Source organism: Oncorhynchus keta, unplaced genomic scaffold (assembly GCF_023373465.1).
Source record: "Oncorhynchus keta strain PuntledgeMale-10-30-2019 unplaced genomic scaffold, Oket_V2 Un_scaffold_14384_pilon_pilon, whole genome shotgun sequence".
Taxonomy (NCBI): Eukaryota; Metazoa; Chordata; class Actinopteri; order Salmoniformes; family Salmonidae; genus Oncorhynchus; species Oncorhynchus keta.
Window position 1 is genome coordinate 1,217,452 of NW_026290787.1, and position 20,105 is coordinate 1,237,556.

Here is a 20,105-nt window from a genome sequence, read left to right on the forward strand (position 1 = left end):
GTGGTTTGTAAAAAGATAAATGAAGATTGGTAAAAAAAAAACTTCATGTCATATGCTGATATTCAGACATTTCTATTGGCTGAAGAGGTAGGAGAGGCGTGACTACGGCGGCGCGTGGGTTCGCTTGCTTGTGTGACACAATTATAACAACTTTAAGCTGGTGGCTGTGGGGAATTTTATGGTCAAATAATACTCTTTTCAAACTGCAAGAATTGAACTTCATGCATTACATTTGATGAGTTGCATAAACGGCGCTTAAAAATGTGACGCGAATACTTTTTGGAGGGGTACTTGTTTTCCTGAAAGGATTTACCATTTTGAATTGCGTTTTGATCGTGGAGAAAAGTTTATTCTATCTTAATACATTTTTAGTTTTCCCTTCTTTGATTTGGTGGAGTATTTCGTTCGCCCTCTCGTCGCGATTCCATGCAATCGTGCGGAGTCTCGCTCGCTGTTGCTGCCTGCGCTGCTGCTCGGAGTCTCGGCTCGGCTTCTGGTGGTGATGAGGAAAAGAAAATGGCGGCGGGAAAAGCCAGTGAAACCGAGGAGGACTTTCCGACGTTGACAGCCCAAGAGAGGGACAGCTTGGTCGGAATTGACAGGTCGGAGTCAAAGCCCTTCACACACCTCTGGTGTATTCTTAATATTCTGTACACGCGTTTGCCGTTTTTATACGCTAAATCCATTTGCACGGCAGTGCAAGTGATACTGAACCGCCTGTGTTGTATTCTTGCTTGCAGCTCACTGTTTGGATTTCAGAGGCTTCATGAAGATGGCGCCAGAACGAAGGCCTTACTGTTGAAGGTAGCTCGCTAAGTTGCAAACACACAGGACCAGCCGGTCCTTGAACCACAACACTTGCACCTTCTACATTCTTGCCCACATAGTAATACGTGTAACAATGTTAAACTAACTGACATAGCCAGTCCACTCTCAGGTGAGACACGGACTCTGGTTATCCATACACCCATCACACGATGTGCGCAGAGCGACCCTGCGGCTACGCACGGTTCCTACCCGACTTCTTTCCCTTGCTAGCTCATCCAATAGTGAAAATGAACGGCTTTTCCATTGCACGTTTTAGTAACCCAACTGGCTATTTTCGTTATTAGGGTGGCCTTGCATTTATCTAACTCGTCAACTTAGCGATTTGTTAGTAACAAAGGCTTGTCATATCAAATGTTTCTACCAAGCTGGTTTGTATTGGGTGCAGTAGAAATGGCTAACAAGCCTGGTAGCTGAAGAAGCTAGCTAATTAACGTTAGCCAGCTGGCTGTGTAATATAACGTATCAAGTACATACTTGCGGGCTTGTCATTTATATTGATAAGACGAACATGCTAACCTTTTCATTTAGCCTGCTGGCAAATGTCTAGCTAGTCCCCTGCTAGTTTGATAACGTTAACTAGCTTGTGGAACGTGCGTTGTTGGACTATGGAGTTGGCCAGCTCATTCTGAATGTTAGCTAGCTAGAGATTCAATGGTCAGGGACATATAGAATGTGGCTTTTTACAGAAAACATCATTACTGTGATAAGCTTTAGGTCAAGTTTCGTAGCCAGTTAGCCAAATCTACCGAGTATGATAAAGTGACCTTACTTGGTCAGAGGACTAGCTAACGTTTAGGAAGGCTACGTTGTTTTTAATGGCGATTTAACGTTCTATTATGGAGTAGACGTCCCATGGTGCCAGGAAAGTATGTTTGCTTGCTGCACTGTGTATCTGGCTCGTGCAAAATGTATGCATGAATTTGAGCCGTTCTCGTGCCCCGGAGTTAGTTTTGATTGTGAAGAGCTCGAGACGGGCTTTCGCTATGTTCCAACGGCTGCTAACTAATGTTAGCTAAACGCGTTAGCTGTTTGGATAGCTAGCCAGTCATGGCTGCTTGGGCCGGTCCAAGATGGCGGGACAGGGAGTAGTGACAACGAAATCTAGCTATGTGGTGAGCTCAATGAAAACATCTATCGATCGAAATTACATGCAATTCGTTGGCAGGTTTTGATTGACCCCTTTAGCCGTGTGGCTTATGTTGGTTTGTTGACAGTTTTCATTGACCCTCTGGATGGGTCCCTTCATAGCTTGGTTTTGCATCCCAGCATCAACCTGTAGCTAGCACATTGGACAGTGAACAAAGGGCAAAGTTGCACACACATTTATACATTTTTGCTATTTATATTGACATTTTTATTTTCACAGTTGGTGTTTACAATTGGAGGAAGCTTCTATCCCCATACTATGTTGCCACCAAAAATAAGTGATTGGCTTCCCAGGGTGCTTAGAAAGTAGGCTTGCTGGCAACGTAAACAGAAAAGCATATTCTATTGCAAATTCAAAACACTGGAGAGATGATGGCAAACTGGCCACACCACAATGCCAGCCAGTTCAAACCCTCACCAATTCAGCCATTCTCTTCTCGCTGCATTATTTCCCCTGGTATTTTTTTCAGCAGCGGTGGCAAAGTTGGATTTGTAGTGGGAGTGTGGCTAATGGAGCTGTCACTGACATACATTTTAGCGTCCCACTTGGCGGCAGAGACACTGTTGATATTTTGAAGCTAATTTCCTGCAATTCTACACATTTTGCCATGGCTTATCCTGTGTTCTTATGCTATTTGAGTGACTCAAACGTAACAAAATTAATGGGGACTCATTGGGGACATTTTTTAAATTTGATTCTCCTGACTAGTTTGTATTTTGGTGATCGTTAGTTATCAAAGGTGATCTTATTTATTTAAATTAAAAAACATACTTTATATCTGGGTTGAGTCGTCTTAATTTTACACTGAGACCGTTAAACATCGCGATAAATAATCATATATTTATTTAATAAAAAGGAATACGGGGGGAAGACTGCACTGTCTCGGCATTTAGCTGGGACTTTATACCCATGCATTCTGTCCACATTTATTATCTCAAGTGATGCAGGGGTCCAATGAAGGAATGACCCCGTTCTCTCTTCATAACCGAGATACAGTTCATTTTAAAATGTCATGTCGTTTTTATTTTTTAGGTCTCACTTTAAAGGTTGCTTAGATTCATATTGTATAGGTTAAAGGTACTCCTTATATCCCTACTCTGAGAAGTGGGTGGGCAGATGCTAGCAGGATGTCACATACTAAAACCAGCCCCTTGCACTTTGGGGAATGTAGCCCTTGGCCAAAATGCCCCATGTAACATTACTTGCTACCCTACACCCTGGTATTCACCCCAGCCATCACATGACACACTCCTAGGGATGTGGTCAATTTTAATCTTGACATTAATGGAACATGTTTTTCATGCACTAAATGAATGACCCGTATGCGTTTCTGCTGCATTACACCTGGTTTTGCAATTGTCTTGCTCCTCTCTAAAATTTGTATTTTTTTATGTAGCCCACCTCCATCAGCTGTTTTTATATTGCGCATTGACCACCAGGGATAAGTTTGGATATTATGATGATAAAACCAGTAGCCTTATGTGAAGCTACTGACTCAACATTTGTTAGACAGTGTCACTTTATTTTTTTTAAACCGTGACCGTTTTCCTCAATTGGTTTGAGTTCCATTTTTATATCACTTGTCTCCTGATTTTTTTTTTTGTGTGTGTGTGTGTTTTTTAAAGTAAAAAAAAAAATGTTTGCTGTGAGGTGTTTTACCACTCATTATCTTCTATAGCTTTCTTAGTTTTGAGTGTCTGCCCTGTCTGGAACGGTACACAGTCTCTCTGTTGCACAGCTATCTACGCCCAGATAACGCAGAGTTCAACTCCACTGACAGAACTGGGTCACTGTATCGCCGCCACTGGATTAAGTGGCAACTACATAGAAATAGAATGAGTAGAACTACAACAGGTCTTACATTGAAATGCTTACTTATAAGCCCTTAACCAACAATGCAGTTTTAAGAAAAATAAGTGATAAGTGAAAAATAATTTAAGAGCAGCAGTAAAATAACAGTAGCGAGGCTATATACAGGAGCTACTGATACAGAGTCGATGTACTGGGGCACAGGTTAGTCAAGGTAATATGTACATGTAAGTAGGGGTAAAGTGACTATGCTTAGATAATAAACAGAGTAGCAGATGTGTAAAAGAGGGGTGGACAATGCAAATAGTCTGGGTAGCCATTTATTTGATTAGCTTGTTCAGGAGTCTTATGGCTTGGTGGTAGAAGCTGTTAATAAGCCTTTTGGATCTAGACTTGGCGCTCCGGTACCGCTTGTTGTGTGGTAGCAGAGATAAGTCTACGACTAGGGTGGCTGGAGTCTTTGACCATTTTAAGGGCCTTCCCCCCCCTGTCACTGCCTGGTATAGAGGTCCTGGATTACATTTACATTTAAGTCATTTAGCAGACGCTTTTATCCAGAGCGACTTACAAATTGGTGCATTCACCTTATGACATCCAGTGGAACAGCCACTTTACAATAGTGCATCTAAATCTTTTAAGGGGGGTGAGAAGGATTACTTTATCCTATCCTAGGTATTCCTTAAAGAGGTGTGGTTTCAGGTGTCTCCGGAAGGTGGTGATTGACTCCGCTGTCCTGGCGTCGTGAGGGAGTTTGTTCCACCATTGGGGGGCCAGAGCAGCGAACAGTTTTGACTGGGCTGAGCGGGAACTGTACTTCCTCAGTGGTAGGGAGGCGAGCAGGCCAGAGGTGGATGAACGCAGTGCCCTTGTTTGGGTGTAGGGCCTGATCAGAGCCTGGAGGTACTGAGGTGCCGTTCCCCTCACGGCTCCGTAGGCAAACACCATGGTCTTGGATGGCAGAAAGCTTGGCCCCAGTGACGTACTTGGCCGTACACACTACCATCTGTAGTGTCTTGCGGTCGGAGGCCGAGCAGTTGCCATACCAGGCATTGATGCAACCAGTCAGGATGCTCTCTATGGTGCAGCTATTTAGTCCCTAATCTATGGAGTTCACATGACAGGGCAGGGGTGCAGCCATGGGTGGGCATAGGCCCACCCACTGGGGAACCAGGCCCAGCCAATCAGAATGGGTTTTTCCCCTCAAAGGGATTTTATTACAGGCAGAAATGCTCCTCAATTTAATCAGCTGTCTGTGTGGCTGGTCCCAGAGGATCTCTCAGGTGAAGAAGCCGTATGTGGAGGTCCTGGGGTGTCATGATTACACGAGGTCTGCGGTTCTGAGGCCGGTCGGATGTACTTCCAAATTCTCTAAGATGATGTTGGAAGCAGTTTATGGTAGGTGAATGTTAATTTCTCTATCTGGCAACAGCTCTGATGGGCATTCCTGCAGTCACCAAACATCTGTGGCATTTTGCTGTGAAAACTGGACATTTTAGTAGCCTTTTATTGTCGCCAGCACAAGGTGCACCTGTGTAATAATCATGCTGTTTATTTAATCAGCTTCTTGATATGCCACACATGTCAGGTGGATGGATTTTCTTGGCAAAGGAGAAATTCTCACTAAAAGGGAGGTAAACAAAGTTCTATGCAACATTTGAGAGAAATAAGTGTTTTGTGCTAATGGAACATTTCTGTGTTCTTTTATTTCACCTCATGAAACATGGGACCACATGTTTGGGATGTGCACAACTGTACCATTGAATGAGTGTTGCATATTAACTTCAATGCACGAGGATGACATTAAAAGGAAGAAGCATAATAGCGGCTACTTTCTTTGGAAGTTTTTTACTGTCCCCATCCAAGTACACAACATCAATGTTTCATGCCACCCTCATCCTGGCCCTTTTTGGGAATAAACTGATTTTAGATCAATGAATGAACATCCCCCTCCACATTCACACACACTTACAAATGGGTATACAATCAATTTATTGTATTTATTTGCAGCAGCTGTGACTTTGTTTGATATGAAGTGGAGTGCTAACATGTTATGGAATCAATTGCAGTTTGTTTATTGGTATAAAATCACATTTACAACTTGTTTGCTTTGTCCCATATCATTGTATTTGTTTTACTTACATGAAATGTGTTACTCGTTAGGAAATAACAAATGTGTTGGGAGTTCATTACCAAGCACCAATGTTCGTTCCTGCAGCATTGTATACCAGTGCCACATTAGGCATCATCGCTTTACTGGAGTAAACAGCACACTTTCATCTAGTTTGTTGTTATATGAACTTGAATGCTTGTTAGGCCTACTGTGTGGTGTGTGCGCACATTCTCATAAAGCCTAAGCCGCAGCTAAATTTAATTCGATTGATCTCGTCATCTGTGATGAAAGTTGAATTCTGGGCTTGGCCTCCCTCAGCTGTGCTGTCTGTCATTTCTCTTGGCCCCTCCCACTTTCCACCATAAACAAATCTCCAGTCAGTCTGAATGGTGACATAGGAAGGCATAGACAAACAACCCCATGCACTCAATCACGCTGAGACTATTCAGCTGTTCAAAGAGAAAGTACCAGGGCCCAAAACTAAGTTTTGGTCCATCAGCCACTGGCAGATATATATATATATATCTCTCTACCAGCCACTCATGTCTTTTTACAAAAAAAAACTAATGAGCATGCTTTAATGTTTTTAAAAACAAATGTATTACTAGTAAAAAGTGATGTGGTACATTGCTCAATTTTCTATATTCTTTGTAAACTGTCTTTTAACTAAAATATCACAGATGAGGCAAGCATGTTCAGCTGTCCGTTTTAAGGTCGGGAGGTTACCGGCACTTGAGCCGCTCCAGTTGCCAGTGACTGAGTGGTCGAAGACACGGCATCTCGACGCAAGAGGCGTCACTGCACTACCTGGTTCGAATCCAGGCTGCATCACATTGGGATTGGGAGTCCCATAGGGCGGTGCACAATTGGCCCAGAGTCGTCCGGGTTTGGCTGGGGTAATCCGTAATTGTAAATAAGAATTTGTTCTTAAACTGACTTGCATAGTTAAACAGAATCAAATTCCAACATTAAAAAATCTCCAGAGTGGCGTAGCAGTCTAAGGCATTGCATCTCAGTGAGGGACGCATCACCTACAGACCCAGGTTCGATCCCAGGCGGTGTCACAACCGGCCTTGAGCAGGAGTCCCATGGGGTGGCGCACAATTGGCCCAGTGTCGTCTGGGTTAGTGGAGGGTTTGGCCGGGAGGGGCTTTAGCGACTCCTTGTGCCGGGCCGTGTGCCTGCAGGCTCACTTCGGTCATCAGTTGAACAGTGTTTCCTCAGACACTGGTGCAGCTGGCTTCCGGGTTAAGAGGGTGGGTGTTAAGAAGCGCGGTTTGGCGGGTCATGTTTCAGAGGAAGCATGACTCGACCTTCACCTCTCCAGAGCCTGTTTAGGAAAATGCAGCGATGCGATTGGAATTTGATATCATGAAAAGGGGGGTAAAATGCAAAAAACATATACAGTACCAGTCTAAGGTTTGGACAACTACTCATTCAAGGGTTTTCTTTATTTTTAGGATTTTCTACATTGTAGAATAATAGTGAAGATGTCAAACATATGAAATAACACATGTAGTAACCAAAAAAGTGTTAAACAAATCAAAATATATTTTAGATTCTTCAAAGGAGCCACCCTTTTACCTTGATGACGGCTTTACCCACTCTTGGCATTCTCTCAGCCTGCTTCACCTGGAATGCTTTTCCATATGCTGAGCACTTGTTGGCTGCTTTTCCTTCACTCTGCAGTTCAACTGAACCCATACCATCTCAATTGGGTTGAGGTCGGGTGATTGTGGAGGCCAGGTCATCTGATGCAGCACCATCACTCTCCTTGGTCTAATAGCCCTTACACAGCCAGGAGGTGTGTTGGGTCATTGTCCTGAAAAATAAATTATAGTCCCACTTAGCCCAAACCAGATGGGATGGCGTTTCGCTGCAGAATGCTGTGGTAGCAACGCTGGTTTAGTGTGCCTTGAATTCGAAATAAATCACTAACAGTGTCAACAGCAACGCACCACCACACCACCACCTCCATGCTTCACGGTAGAAACCACACATGCCAAGATCATCCATTCACCAACTCTGCATCTCCCAAAGACATGGCGGCTGGGACCAAAAATCTCAAGTTTGGACTCATCAGACCAACGTACAGATTTCCACTGGTGTAATGTCCATTGTTCATGTTTCTTGGCACAAGCAAGTCTCTTCATCTTCTTCTTCTTATTATTATTGTCCTTTAGTGGTATCTTTGCAGCAATTTGACTATGAAGGCCTGTTTCTCCTCTGAACAGTTATGTTAAGATATGTCTGTTGCTTGAACTCTGAAGCATTTATCTGGGCTGCAGTTTCTGAGGCTGGTAACGAATGAATTTATCCTCTGCAGCAGAGGTAACTCTGGGTCTTCCTCTCCTGTGGCGGTCCTCGAGAGAGCCAGTTTCATCATACAACTTGATGATTTTTGAACCTGCATTTGAAAACTTTCAGTTCTTATTTTTCCGTGCTGACTGACCTTCATGTCTTAAAGTAATTATGGACTCTCGTTTCTCTTTGCTTATTTGAACGGCCCTGAACTATGTAAACTGGAAACCACGTATCCTGAGGCTGCATTCATTGTAGCTGGGGATTTTAACAAGGCTAATCTGTAAACAAGACTCCTTAAATTCTATCAGCATATTGATTGTGCAACCAGGGCTGGTAAAACCCTGGATCATTGTTATTCTGACTTCTATAAGGCCCTCCCCCCACCCCCCCTTTTGGAAAAGCTGACCATGACTCCATTTTGTTGCTCCCAGCCTATAGACAGAGATTAAAACAGGAAGTTCCCGCGCTCAGGTCTGTTCAAGTGCATCAGTGATGTGGTACCCATAGCAACCATTAAAACATTCCCAAACCAGAAACTGTGGATTGATGGCAGCATTTGCATGAAACTGAAAGCGCGAACCACTGCTTTTAACCAGGGCAAGGTGACCTGAAACATGACCGAATGCAAACAGTGTAGCTATTCCTTCCGCAAGACAATCAAACAAGCTATAGAGACAAAGTAGTCGCAATTCAATGGCTCGGACACGAGGTATGTGGCAGCGTCTACAGTCAATCACGGAATTACAAAAAGAAAACCAGCCCTGTCGCGGACCAGGATGTCTTTCTCCCAGACAGACTAAATAACTTCTTTGCTTGCTTTGAGGACAATACAGTGCCACTGACACGGCCCGCTACAAAAACCTGTGGACTCTCCTTCACTGCAGCCGACATGAGTAAAACATTTAGACGTGTTAACCCTCGCAAGGCTGCAGGCCCAGACGGCATCCCCAGCCGCGTCCTCGGAGCATGCACAGACCAGCTAGCTGGTGTGTTTACCGACATATTCAATCAATCCTTATCCTAGTCTGTTGTTCCCACATGCTTCGAGAGCCACCATTGTTCCTGTTCCCAAGAAAGCTAAGGTAACTGAGCTAAATGACTACTGCCCCGTAGCACTCACTTCCGTCATCATGAAGTGCTTTGAGAGACTAGTCAAGGACCATATCACCTCCACCCTACCTGACACCCTAGACCCACTCCAATTTGCTTACCGCCCCAATAGGTCCACAGACGACGCAAACCCAACCACACTGCCCTAACCCATCTGGACAAGAGGAGTACCTATGTGAGAATGCTGTTCATCGACTACAGCTCAGCATTTAACACCATAATACCCTCCACTCATTATCAAGCTCATCATCAAAGGGTCTCGACCCCGCCCTGTGCAACTGGGCACTGGACTTCCTGACGGGCTGCCCCCAGGTGGTGAGGGTAGGCAACAACATCTCCACCCCGCTGATCCTCAACACCCCACAAGGGTGCGTTCTGAGCCCTCTCCTGTACTCCCTGTTCACCCACGACTGCGTGGCCATGCACGCCTCCAACTCAATCATCAAGTTTGCAGACGACACTACAGTGGTAGGCTTGATTACCAACAACGATGAGACGGCCTACAGGGAGGTGAGGGCCCTCGGCGTGTGGTGTCAGGAAAATAACCTCACACAACGTCAACAAAACAAAGGGGATGATCGTGGACTTCAGGAAATAGCAGAGGGAGCACCCCCCTATCCACATCGACGGGACAGTAGTGGAGAGGGTAGTAAGTTTAAGTTCCTCGGCATACACATCACGGACAAACTGAATTGGTCCACCCACACAGACACTGTGGTGAAGAAGGCGCAGCAGCGCCTCTTCAACCTCAAGCCGCATTTCTTCAGCCTCCTGTCACCAAAAGCACTCGCAGACCTTTAGATGCCCAATCGAGAGCGTCCTGTCGGACTGTATCACCGCCTGATACGGCAACTGCTCCGCCCACAACTGTAAGGCTCTCCAGAGGGTAGTGAGGTCTGCACAACGCATCACCGGGGGCAAACTACCTGCCCTCCAGGACACCTACACCACCCAATGTCACAGGAAGGCCATAAAGATCATCAAGGACAACAACCTCCCTAGCCACTGCCTGTTCACCCTGCTATCATCCAGAAGGCGAGGTCAGTACAGGTGCGTCAAAACAGGGGCCGAGAGACTGAAAGAAGCTGTTTATCTCAAGGCCATCAGACTGTTAAACAGCCACCACTAACATTGAGTGGCTGCTGCCAACATACTGACTCAACTCCAGCTACTTTAATAATGGAGAAATTGATGTAAAAAATGTATCACTAGCTCATCTCATATGTACACTGCTCAAAACAATAAAGGGAACACTTAAACAACACAATGTAACTCCAAGTCAATCACACTTCTGTGAAATCAAACTGTCCACTTAGGAAGCAACACTGATTGACAATAAATTTCACATGCTGTTGTGCAAATGGAATAGACAACGGGTGCAATTTATAGGCAATTAGCAAGACACCCCCAATAAAGGAGTGGTTCTGCAGGTGGTGACCACAGACCACTTCTCAGTTCCTATGCTTCCTGGCTGATGTTTTGGTCACTTTTGAATGCTGGCGGTGCTTTCACTCTAGTGGTAGCATGAGACGGAGTCTACAACCCACACAAGTGGCTCAGGTAGTGCAGCTCATCCAGGATGGCACATCAATGCGAGCTGTGGCAAGAAGGTTTGCGGTGTCTGTCAGCGTAGTGTCCAGAGCATGGAGGCTACCAGGAGACAGGCCAGTACATCACGAGACGTGGAGGAGGCCGTCGGAGGGCAACAACCCAGCAGCAGGACCGCTACCTCCACCTCTGTGCAAGGAGGAGCACTGCCAGAGCCCTGCAAAATGACCTCCAGCAGGCCACAAATGTGCATGTGTCTGCTCAAATGGTCAAACTCCATGAGGGTGGTATGAATCCGTGAGGGTGATATGAGGGCCCGACGTCCACAGGTGGGTTGTGCTTACAGCCCAACACCGTGCAGGATGTTTGGTATTTGCCAGAGAACACTAAAGATTGGCAAATTCACCGCTGGTGCCCTGTGCTCTTCATAGATGAAAGCAGGTTCACACTGAGCACGTGTGACAGACGTGACAGTCTGGAGACGCCGTGGAGAACGTTCTGCTGCCTGCAACATCCTCCAGCATGACTGGTTTGGCGGTGGGTCAGTCATGGTGTGGTTGGCATTTCTTTGGGGGGCCGCACAGCCCTCCATGTGCTCGCCAGAGGTAGCCTGACTGCCATTAGGTACCGAGATGAGATCCTCAGACGCCTTGTGAGACCATATGCCGGTGCGGTTGGCCCTGAGTTCCTCCTAATGCTAGACCTCATGTGGCTGGAGTGTGTCAGCAGTTCCTGCAAGAGGAAGGCATTGATGCTATGGACTGGCCCGCCCATTCCCCAGACCTGACTCCAATTGAGCACATCTGGGACATGTCTCGCTCCATCCACCAACGCCACGTTGCACCACAGACTGTCCAGGAGTTGGCGGATGCTTTAGTCCAGGTCTGGGAGGAGATTCCTCAGGAGACCATCCACCACCTCATCAGGGGCATGCCCAGGAGTTGTAGGAAGGTCATACAGGCATGTGGAGGCCACACACACAACTGAGCCTCATTTTGACTTGTTTTAAGGACATTACATAAAAGTTGGGTCAGCCTGTAGTGTGGTTTTCCACTTTTAATTTTGAGTTTCACTCCAAATCCAGACCTCCATGGGTTGATAAATTTGATTTCCATTGATCATTTTTGTGTGATTTTGTTGTCAGCACATTAAACTATGTAATAAAAAAGTATTTAAGAATATTTCATTCAGATCTAGGATGTGTTATTTTAGTGTTCCCTTTATTTTTTTGAGCAGTGTATATACTGTACTCGAAACCATCTACTGCATCTTGCCTATGCCGTTCTGTACCATCACTCATTCATATATTTTTATGTACATATTCTTCATCCCTTTACACTTGTGTGTGTATAAGGTAGTTGTTGTGGAATTGTTAGATTACTCGTTGGTAATGACTGCATTGTCAGAACTAGAAGCACAAGCATTTCGCTACACTCGCATTAACATCTGCTAACCATGTGTATGTGACAAATAAAATGTAATTTGATTTGAGCTGTTCTTGCCATAATATGGATTTGGTCTTTTACCAAATAGGGCTATCTTCTATATACCACCCCTACCTTGTCACAACACAACTGATTTGGATCTTTACGCATTAAGAAGTTAACAAATGAACATTTAACAAGGCACACCTGTTAATTGAAATGCATTCCAGGTGACTACCTCATGAAGCTGGTTGAGAGAATACCAAGAGTGTGCAAAGCTGTCATCAAGGCAAAGAGTGGCTACTTTGAAGAATCTGAAATATAAAATATACTTAAATTTCTCACTTTTGGTTACTACATGATTCCATGTGTGTTATTTAATAGATTTGATGTCTTCATTCTACCATCTAGAAGATATTAAAAATAAAGAACCCCTGGAATGAGTGTGTTTCCCAACTTTTGACAGGTATGTGGACACCCCTTCAAATGAGTGGATTTGGCTATTTCAGCCACACCTGTTGCTGACAGGTGTAAAATTGAGCACACAGCCATGCGATCTCCATAGACAAACATTGGCAGTAGAATATCCTTACTGAAAAAGCTCAGTGACTTTCAACGTGGCACCTTCATAGGATGCCACCTTTCCAAGAAGTCAGTTTGTCAAATTTGTGCCCTGCTAGAGCTGCCCTGGTCAACTGTAAGTGCTGTTATTCTGAAGTAGAAACGTCTAGGAGCAACAACCGCTCAGCTGTGAAGTGGTAGGCCAAACAAGCTCATCGTCTGTCCTCGGTTGCAACACTCACTACCGAGTTCCAAACTGCCTCTGGAAGCAACGTCAACACAATAAATGTCTGTTGGGAGCTTGAGGAAATGGGTTTCCGTGGATGAGCAGCCGTACACAAGCCTAAGCTCACAATGCCAAGCATCGGCTGGAGTGGTGGAGAACTCGCCACCATTGGACACTGCAGCAGTGGAGACGCGTCCTCTGGAGTGAAGAATCACGCTTCACCATCTGGCAGTCCGACAGGACGAATCTGGGTTTGGCGGATGCCAGGAGAACGCATATTGCCCGACTGCATAGTGCCAACTGTAAAGTTTGGTGGAGAAGAATAAAGGTCTGAGGCTATTTTTCATTGTTCAGGCTACATATGCACACACTGAACAAAAATATAAACGCAACATGTAAGGTGAACTCAAATACACACAAAAAGCTTTCTCTCATTTTGTGGACAAATTTATTTCCATCACTGTTAGTGAGCATTTCGCCTTTGTCAATATAATCTATCCACCTTACAGGTGTGGCATATCAAGAAACTGATTTAAACTCCATGATCAGGTGCAACCTGTGCTGGGGACAATAAAAGGCCATTCTAAAATGTGCGGTTTTGTCAACCCAATGCCACAGATATCTGCAATTGGCATGCTGACTGCAGGAATATCCGCCAGAGCTGTTGTCAGAGAATTTAATGTTCATCTCTCTAACATAAGCTGCCTCCAATGTTGTTTTAGAGAATTTGGCAGTACGTCCAACCGGCCTCACAACCGCAGACCAGCCCAGGACCTCCTCATCCAGCTCCTCTTGACCTGTGGGATTGTCAGAGACCAGCCACCCAGACAGCTAATGAAACTTATTTTGATGGAAAAGTAGAGCCCTTTTACAAGGGGGTAAATACCTTTTCACTGTGTGTGATTAGCAACCAGCTATGGCACAAAATGACACTGACCACAGCAACTACAGCATTTATTGTATCTATAAATGTGCTCATACTTGACTTTGAACTAGATATTTATTTGCAGATGCGAGTGAAATGCTTGTACTGTAGAGCCCTGACCACCCGCCAATGTGGCTGGTGAAATAGACATCTTGGTGAAATAGACATCTTGCCAAAATCTACCTGCATTTGGCGGGGTTAATTTTAGGTTCTGGAACGTACCCCTTTTTGTTTTGCCATATGCAGTACAACAGACATTTACGCACGTCTCTCGTCTGGTCTGCATAACACACAGGATGTAACCAAATGATTGGTCCCACAGAGGGAACTCCTTTTGTAATGGAGTTAGTGGCCGTACACAGATAGTATACCCATGTTAGGTTCTGTTCTTGCCCAGCCCATTCCTTGCCTTCTGAGTGATCTAACACCTCAGTATTGCCCACTATCCCTCAACGTTGATGAATATTGAGTAGGCCAAGGGCATATGTGAATCTCTTCACTCACTAGTGTTATTGGTTCACTGTCATAGCACAAGCTCCCCTGAACTTGGTAGTCCAGTTGAGTGACAAGTGGACGTTTTATCCACCTCACCCTCCCCAAACACACACGGACACGCACGTTTCAGAGACATACCTAATGCTGTCATCGAGTTAATCATTGGCTGGTCATTATCTACATTCTTTAAGTGCTCGATCTGCAAACAGTTTTGAATAGGTTTTGTTCAAACATACTTTTTTTCCTTCTCTCTCGCTCGCTTGGTGAATGACTGATCTAAGAGCCACCCAGATATAGGGCCTAACTGTAAATGACACCAGAATTTGCCACAGTGAATTAAACATGAAAAAGGTTAAGCAGATCTCTTAGGCAAGAGTCATTCCATTTGTGTTTGTGGCTAATATGCACTTACTGTTGAAGTTGGACGTTTAAATGTATTTGGCTAAGGTGTATGTAAACTCAGTTTTTCACAATTCATGACATTTAATCCTAGTAAAAATTCCCTGTCTTAGGCCACTTTATTTTAAGAATTTGAAATGTCAGAATAATAGTAGAGTGATCTATTTCTGCTTTTATTTCTTTCATCACATTCCTAGTGGGTCAGAAGTTTACATGCTCTCAATTAGTAATTGGTAGCATTGCCTTTTAAATTGTTTCACTTGGGTCAAATGTGTCGGGTAGCCTTTTACAAGCTTCCCACAATAAGTTGGGTGAATTTTGGCCCATTCTTCCTGACAGAGCTGGTGTAACAGTCAGGTTTGTAGGCCTCCTTGCTCGCACGTGCTTTCTCAGTTCTGCCCACAAATGTTCTATAAGATTGAGGTCAGGGCTTTGTGAGGGCCCTCCAATACATTGACTTTGTTGTCCGTAACCTTTCTAGGGCAGGCGTTCCGCTAGCGGAACCCATCAACAACATTCCGCTGAAAAGGCAGCGTGCGAAATTCTAAAATATTTTTCAGAAATATGTAACTTTCACACATTAACAAGTCCAATACAGCAAATGAATGAAACTTCTTGTTAATCTACCCATCGTGTCCGATTTCAAAAAGGCTTTACAGCAAAAACACAACATATGATTATGTTAGGTCAGAGCCAAGTCAAAAAAACAGACATTTTTCCAGCCAAAGATAGAGTCACAAAAAGCAGAAATATAGATAAAATTAATCACTAACCTTTTAATCTTCATCAGATGACACTCATAGGACATCATGTTACACAATACATGTATGTTTTGTTCGATAATGTGCATATTTATATCCAAAAATCTGTTTACATTGGCGCGTTATGTGCAGTAATGTTTTGATTCCAAAACATCTGGTGATTTTGCAGAAATACTCATAATAAACATTGACAAAAGATACAAGTGTTATTCACATAATTAAAGAGCAACTTCTCCTTAATTCAACTGCTGTGTCAGATTTTAAGTACGGAAAAAGCATAATCTGAGTACGGCGCTCAGAGCCCAATCCAGCCAAAGAAATATCCGCCATGTTGGAGTCAACAGAAGTTAGAAATAACATTATAAATATTCACTTACATTTGGTGATCATCAGAATGCACTCCCAGGAATCCCAGTTCGACAATAAATTACTGATTTGTTCCATAAAGTCCATTTATGTCCAAATAGCCACTTGTTATCGTGTTCAGCCCAGTAATCCATCTTCATGAGGCGCGAGCACTACGTCCAGACAAAAACTCAAAACGTTCCGGCACAGGTCGTATAAACATGTCAAACGATGTATAGAATCAATCTTTAGGATGTATTTAACATAAATCATCAATAAGGTTCCAACCGGAGAATTCCATTGTCTGTAGAAATGCACTGGAACGAGAGCTAACTCTGTCAGGACCGCACGTCACGAGCCTGAGACACTCTGCCAGACCCATGACCCATTCAGCTCCCATTCCCCCCTCCTTTATAGCAGAAGCCTGAAACAAGTTTCTAAAGACTGTTGACATCTAGTGGAAGTCTTAGGAAGTGCAACTTGACCCCATAGACACTGTGTATTCGGTAGGCCAAGCTTTGAAAAACTACAAACCTCAGATTTCCCACTTCCTGGTTGGATTTTTCTCAGGTTTTCGCCTGCCATTTAAGTTCTGTTATACTCACAGACATCATTCAAACAGTTTTAGAAACTTCATAGTGTTTTCTATCCAATGCTAATAATAATATGCATATATTAGCATCTGGGACAGAGTAGGCGGCAGTTCACTCTGGGCACGCTATTCATCCAAAAGTGAAAATGCTGACCCCTATCCCAATTAAGGCATTTTGCCACAACTTTGGAGGTATGCTTGGGGTCATTGTCCATCTGGAAGAACCATTTGTGACCAAGCTTTAACTTCCTGACTGATGTCTTGAGATGTTGCTTCAATATATCCACACAATTTTCCGTCCTCATGATGCAATCTATTTTGATGTGCACCAGTCCCTCATGCAGCAAAGCACCCCACAACATGATGCCCTCACCTCCATGCTTCAATGTTGGGATGGTATTCTTTGGCTTGCAAGCCTCTCCCTTTTTCTTCCAAACATGATGGTCATTATGGCCAAACAGTTCTATTTTTGTTTCATCAGACCAGAAGACATTTCTCCAAAAAGTACGATCTTTGTCCCCATGTGCCGTTGCGATCCGTAGTCTGGCTTTTTTATGGAGGTTTTGGAGCAGTGGCTTTGCAGAGCGGCCTTTCAGGTTATGTCAATATAGGTCTCGTTTTACTGTAGATACAGATACTTTTGTACCGGTTTCCTTTAGCATCTTCACAGGGTCCTTTGCTGCTGTTCTGGGATTGATTTGCACTTTTCGCACCAAAACACGTTAATCTCTGGGAGACAGAACGTGTCTCCTTCCTGAGCGGTATGACGGCTGCATGGTCCCATGGTGTTTATACTTGCGTAGTATTGTTTGTACAGGTGAATGTGGTACCTTTAGCCGTTTGGATGAACCAGACTTATGGAGGTCTACAATTTATTTTTCGGAGGTCTTGGCTGATTTCTTTTGATTTTCCCATGATGTCAAGCAAAGAGGCACTGAGTTTGAAGGTAAGCCTTGAAATACATCCACAGGTACACCTCCAATGGAGGTGATAATTATGTCAATTAATTATGTCAATTAGCCTATCAGAAGCTTCTAAAGCCAGGACATCATTTTATGGGGTTTTCTGAGAAGTTTAAAGGCACAGTCAACTTAGTGTATGTATGTTTCTGACCCACTGGAATTGTGATACAGTGAGTTATAAGTGAAAAAATCTGTCTGTAAACAATCGTTGGAAACATTACTTGTCATGCATAAAGTAGATGTCCTACCCAACTTGCCAAAACTATAGTTTGTTAACAAGACATTTGTGGAGTGGTTGAAAAACAAGTTTTAATGACTCAAACCTAAGTGTATGTAAACTTCCGACTTCAACTGTGTGTGTCTTCTGCAGGTGTGTGTGACAGACTATTTGAAGGAATGCTCTGATGCAATGCTTAGTTGCTGTTTGTGTATATTTAGTGATTGTGCTCTGTTTCAGAAGCTATGTCCTCAAAGCTGTTACTCAGAGTGCAAGGTAACACTGTTTATGGGTTTCTAGAGTTCAGCAGTTGTCCTCCAGGAGTGGGTGTGTTTAATGTGTGATTAGGCCTCAGGCAGAGCCATCCCTGTGAGTGATGCGCATCTCGCAGTGCTTTTTATTTTCCAGTGGAAGAAGTCCAAATCAAAGCATGGCCCAACACACACAATGAACGGAAATCCATACCATCGCTCCCGTTTATATGGACATTGATAACTGATTGAAAAGTGGCACTCTATCCCCTATATAGTGCACTACCTTTGACCAGGGCATAAGTGGCTCCGGTCAAAATTAGTGCACTATGTAGGGAATAGAGGGCCGTTTGTGAAGCATCCCATGTGAGACTTCCTGGTAAGAGACACTGCTGTCTGTGTTCATGCCGAGTTTCGTCTTGCTGTATTTGTCCCCAGGCCGTTCGTTCCTACGATTCTCTCATCTTGAAGGCTGAAGGAAAAGTGGAGCCAGAGTTATTCTGCCAGCTAGGCCACTTCAACCTCCTCCTGGAGGAGTACGGTAAAGGTGAGTTGACGCCCCTCTTGCGCTCTCGCTCGCTCGCTCCCTCCCCCCCTGTATGGACATTGTTTTGCGAACATTAAGTCAACATTTCTACATGCTGTGTGGCATTATTCAAGTGTGTTAACTTCTGTGCAGCATCAGCGGGGAGCTAACATGATGCCCTCCAGACTCCCAGTGCAGCCTAAAGTCAAGTGGAGCAGGCAGGGTGCTTTCACACTTTAATAAGGTGGACATTGGCTGCACTGATAGACTGTTGAACCTTGAGACACATTTGACAGAAGTACCAACGGTAACAAAATGATAGTCCCGAACCATTTTTCATGTTGTTGTATTGGAAAAAGTCCAGAAGTTTCAGTATAGCGTGCAACACCAGTGTCTACTCTGGTCTTGGCACATGGGCTCCAGCCAACAGCTGGCAGACAGTGGGCTAGTCTACCCGATGAGATTATTGTGAGAATATTTGTCAAAACGGCAGTCAAGCATCGATCAAGCCCCTTGAAATGTATTGTAACGGAACATGAAGATCACTGTGCACTTTCAGCACGATGTGAAGTTCATCTGGAGTTCCCACTAGGCACAGATGTCTATTCCACATTGGTTCAATGTCGTTTCATTGAAATGATGTGGAAACAACATTGAGTCAACCAGTGTGTGCCCAGTGGGTTACTTCATCTGTAGCCCAATAAACTGCATGGTTTCTCGAGTCCAAATCAGTATTTGTGCATAAAGGCATTTCCACCAGCATTTTTCGCATAATTAATTTTAGAGACGCAAAAAGATCCCACCGTGTCGAAAGAACAAGTTATCTATCCATATTTATAAAAAAGTAATTGAATTGTGCATAAAAACAGTATGGTAACATGGTTTCTGTCACACTCGATTTACCTCCCTTTATTTGTTGTTTTTTCCTTGTCCCCCCCACCTGGGTTAAAAACTGAATTACATTTGATTTCAGTTAGATGCAGTTGACCCCAACTTGGCATTGCTGGAAACAAAGCTTACAAAGTCTTATAGCAAAGTTATTTGGTGTTAACCTTTTATGTCTGGTATTTAATATCCCTCTTCTTTCTCCCTAATCACAGCATTATCAGCATACCAGAGGTACTACAGCTTACAGTCCGACTACTGGAAGGTGAGAAAATACTACTGACGGACACACTCTGAAAGCTTCTGCATGCTTTGGTTTCGGCTGGAGCCTATTCAAACTGAACAAATGTGCTCACAAACTCCCTTAAAACACCTTCGCTTGGAAAAAGTAGATAAGGCGACAATAGCTCTGTCCCGCTTTAGATGCAGTAGCCAGTATACACTTCCTCAAAATAGTCAGAATTAAACTAACTCAAGGTCTTTCATTTAATTTGGATGTTTGTGTCAGACCTTAGTCGTGTAATTTACATATAAGATGTTTGGTGCAGTGTTTCTCAAGTGAAATGTGCATGAAAATGAGTCGTCTATCCTTGATGACAGACACTTAATTGAAGAATTCCTACAATTGACCAAAGATGGGCGAAGAGGCGTAGACTTTGGCTCAACTTCAGCTTGCCACG

The 20,105-nt window shown here is 44.0% G+C and overlaps 1 protein-coding gene across 1 annotated transcript in view; it reads left to right on the plus strand.

Moving 5' to 3' along the window:
• The first annotated feature begins 104 nt into the window (after positions 1-104).
• The window catches only part of LOC118377574 (lysine-specific demethylase 6A-like), a 60,789-nt gene continuing 40,788 nt past the window's right edge, over positions 105-20,105 (plus strand). The window contains exons 1-4 of the mRNA XM_052513968.1: positions 105-602; positions 741-804; positions 18,453-18,561; positions 19,641-19,690. Of these exons, the coding sequence (XP_052369928.1) occupies positions 427-602; positions 741-804; positions 18,453-18,561; positions 19,641-19,690 (399 nt within the window). The 5' untranslated portion in view covers positions 105-426. The remainder of the gene's footprint in view (positions 603-740; positions 805-18,452; positions 18,562-19,640; positions 19,691-20,105) is intronic.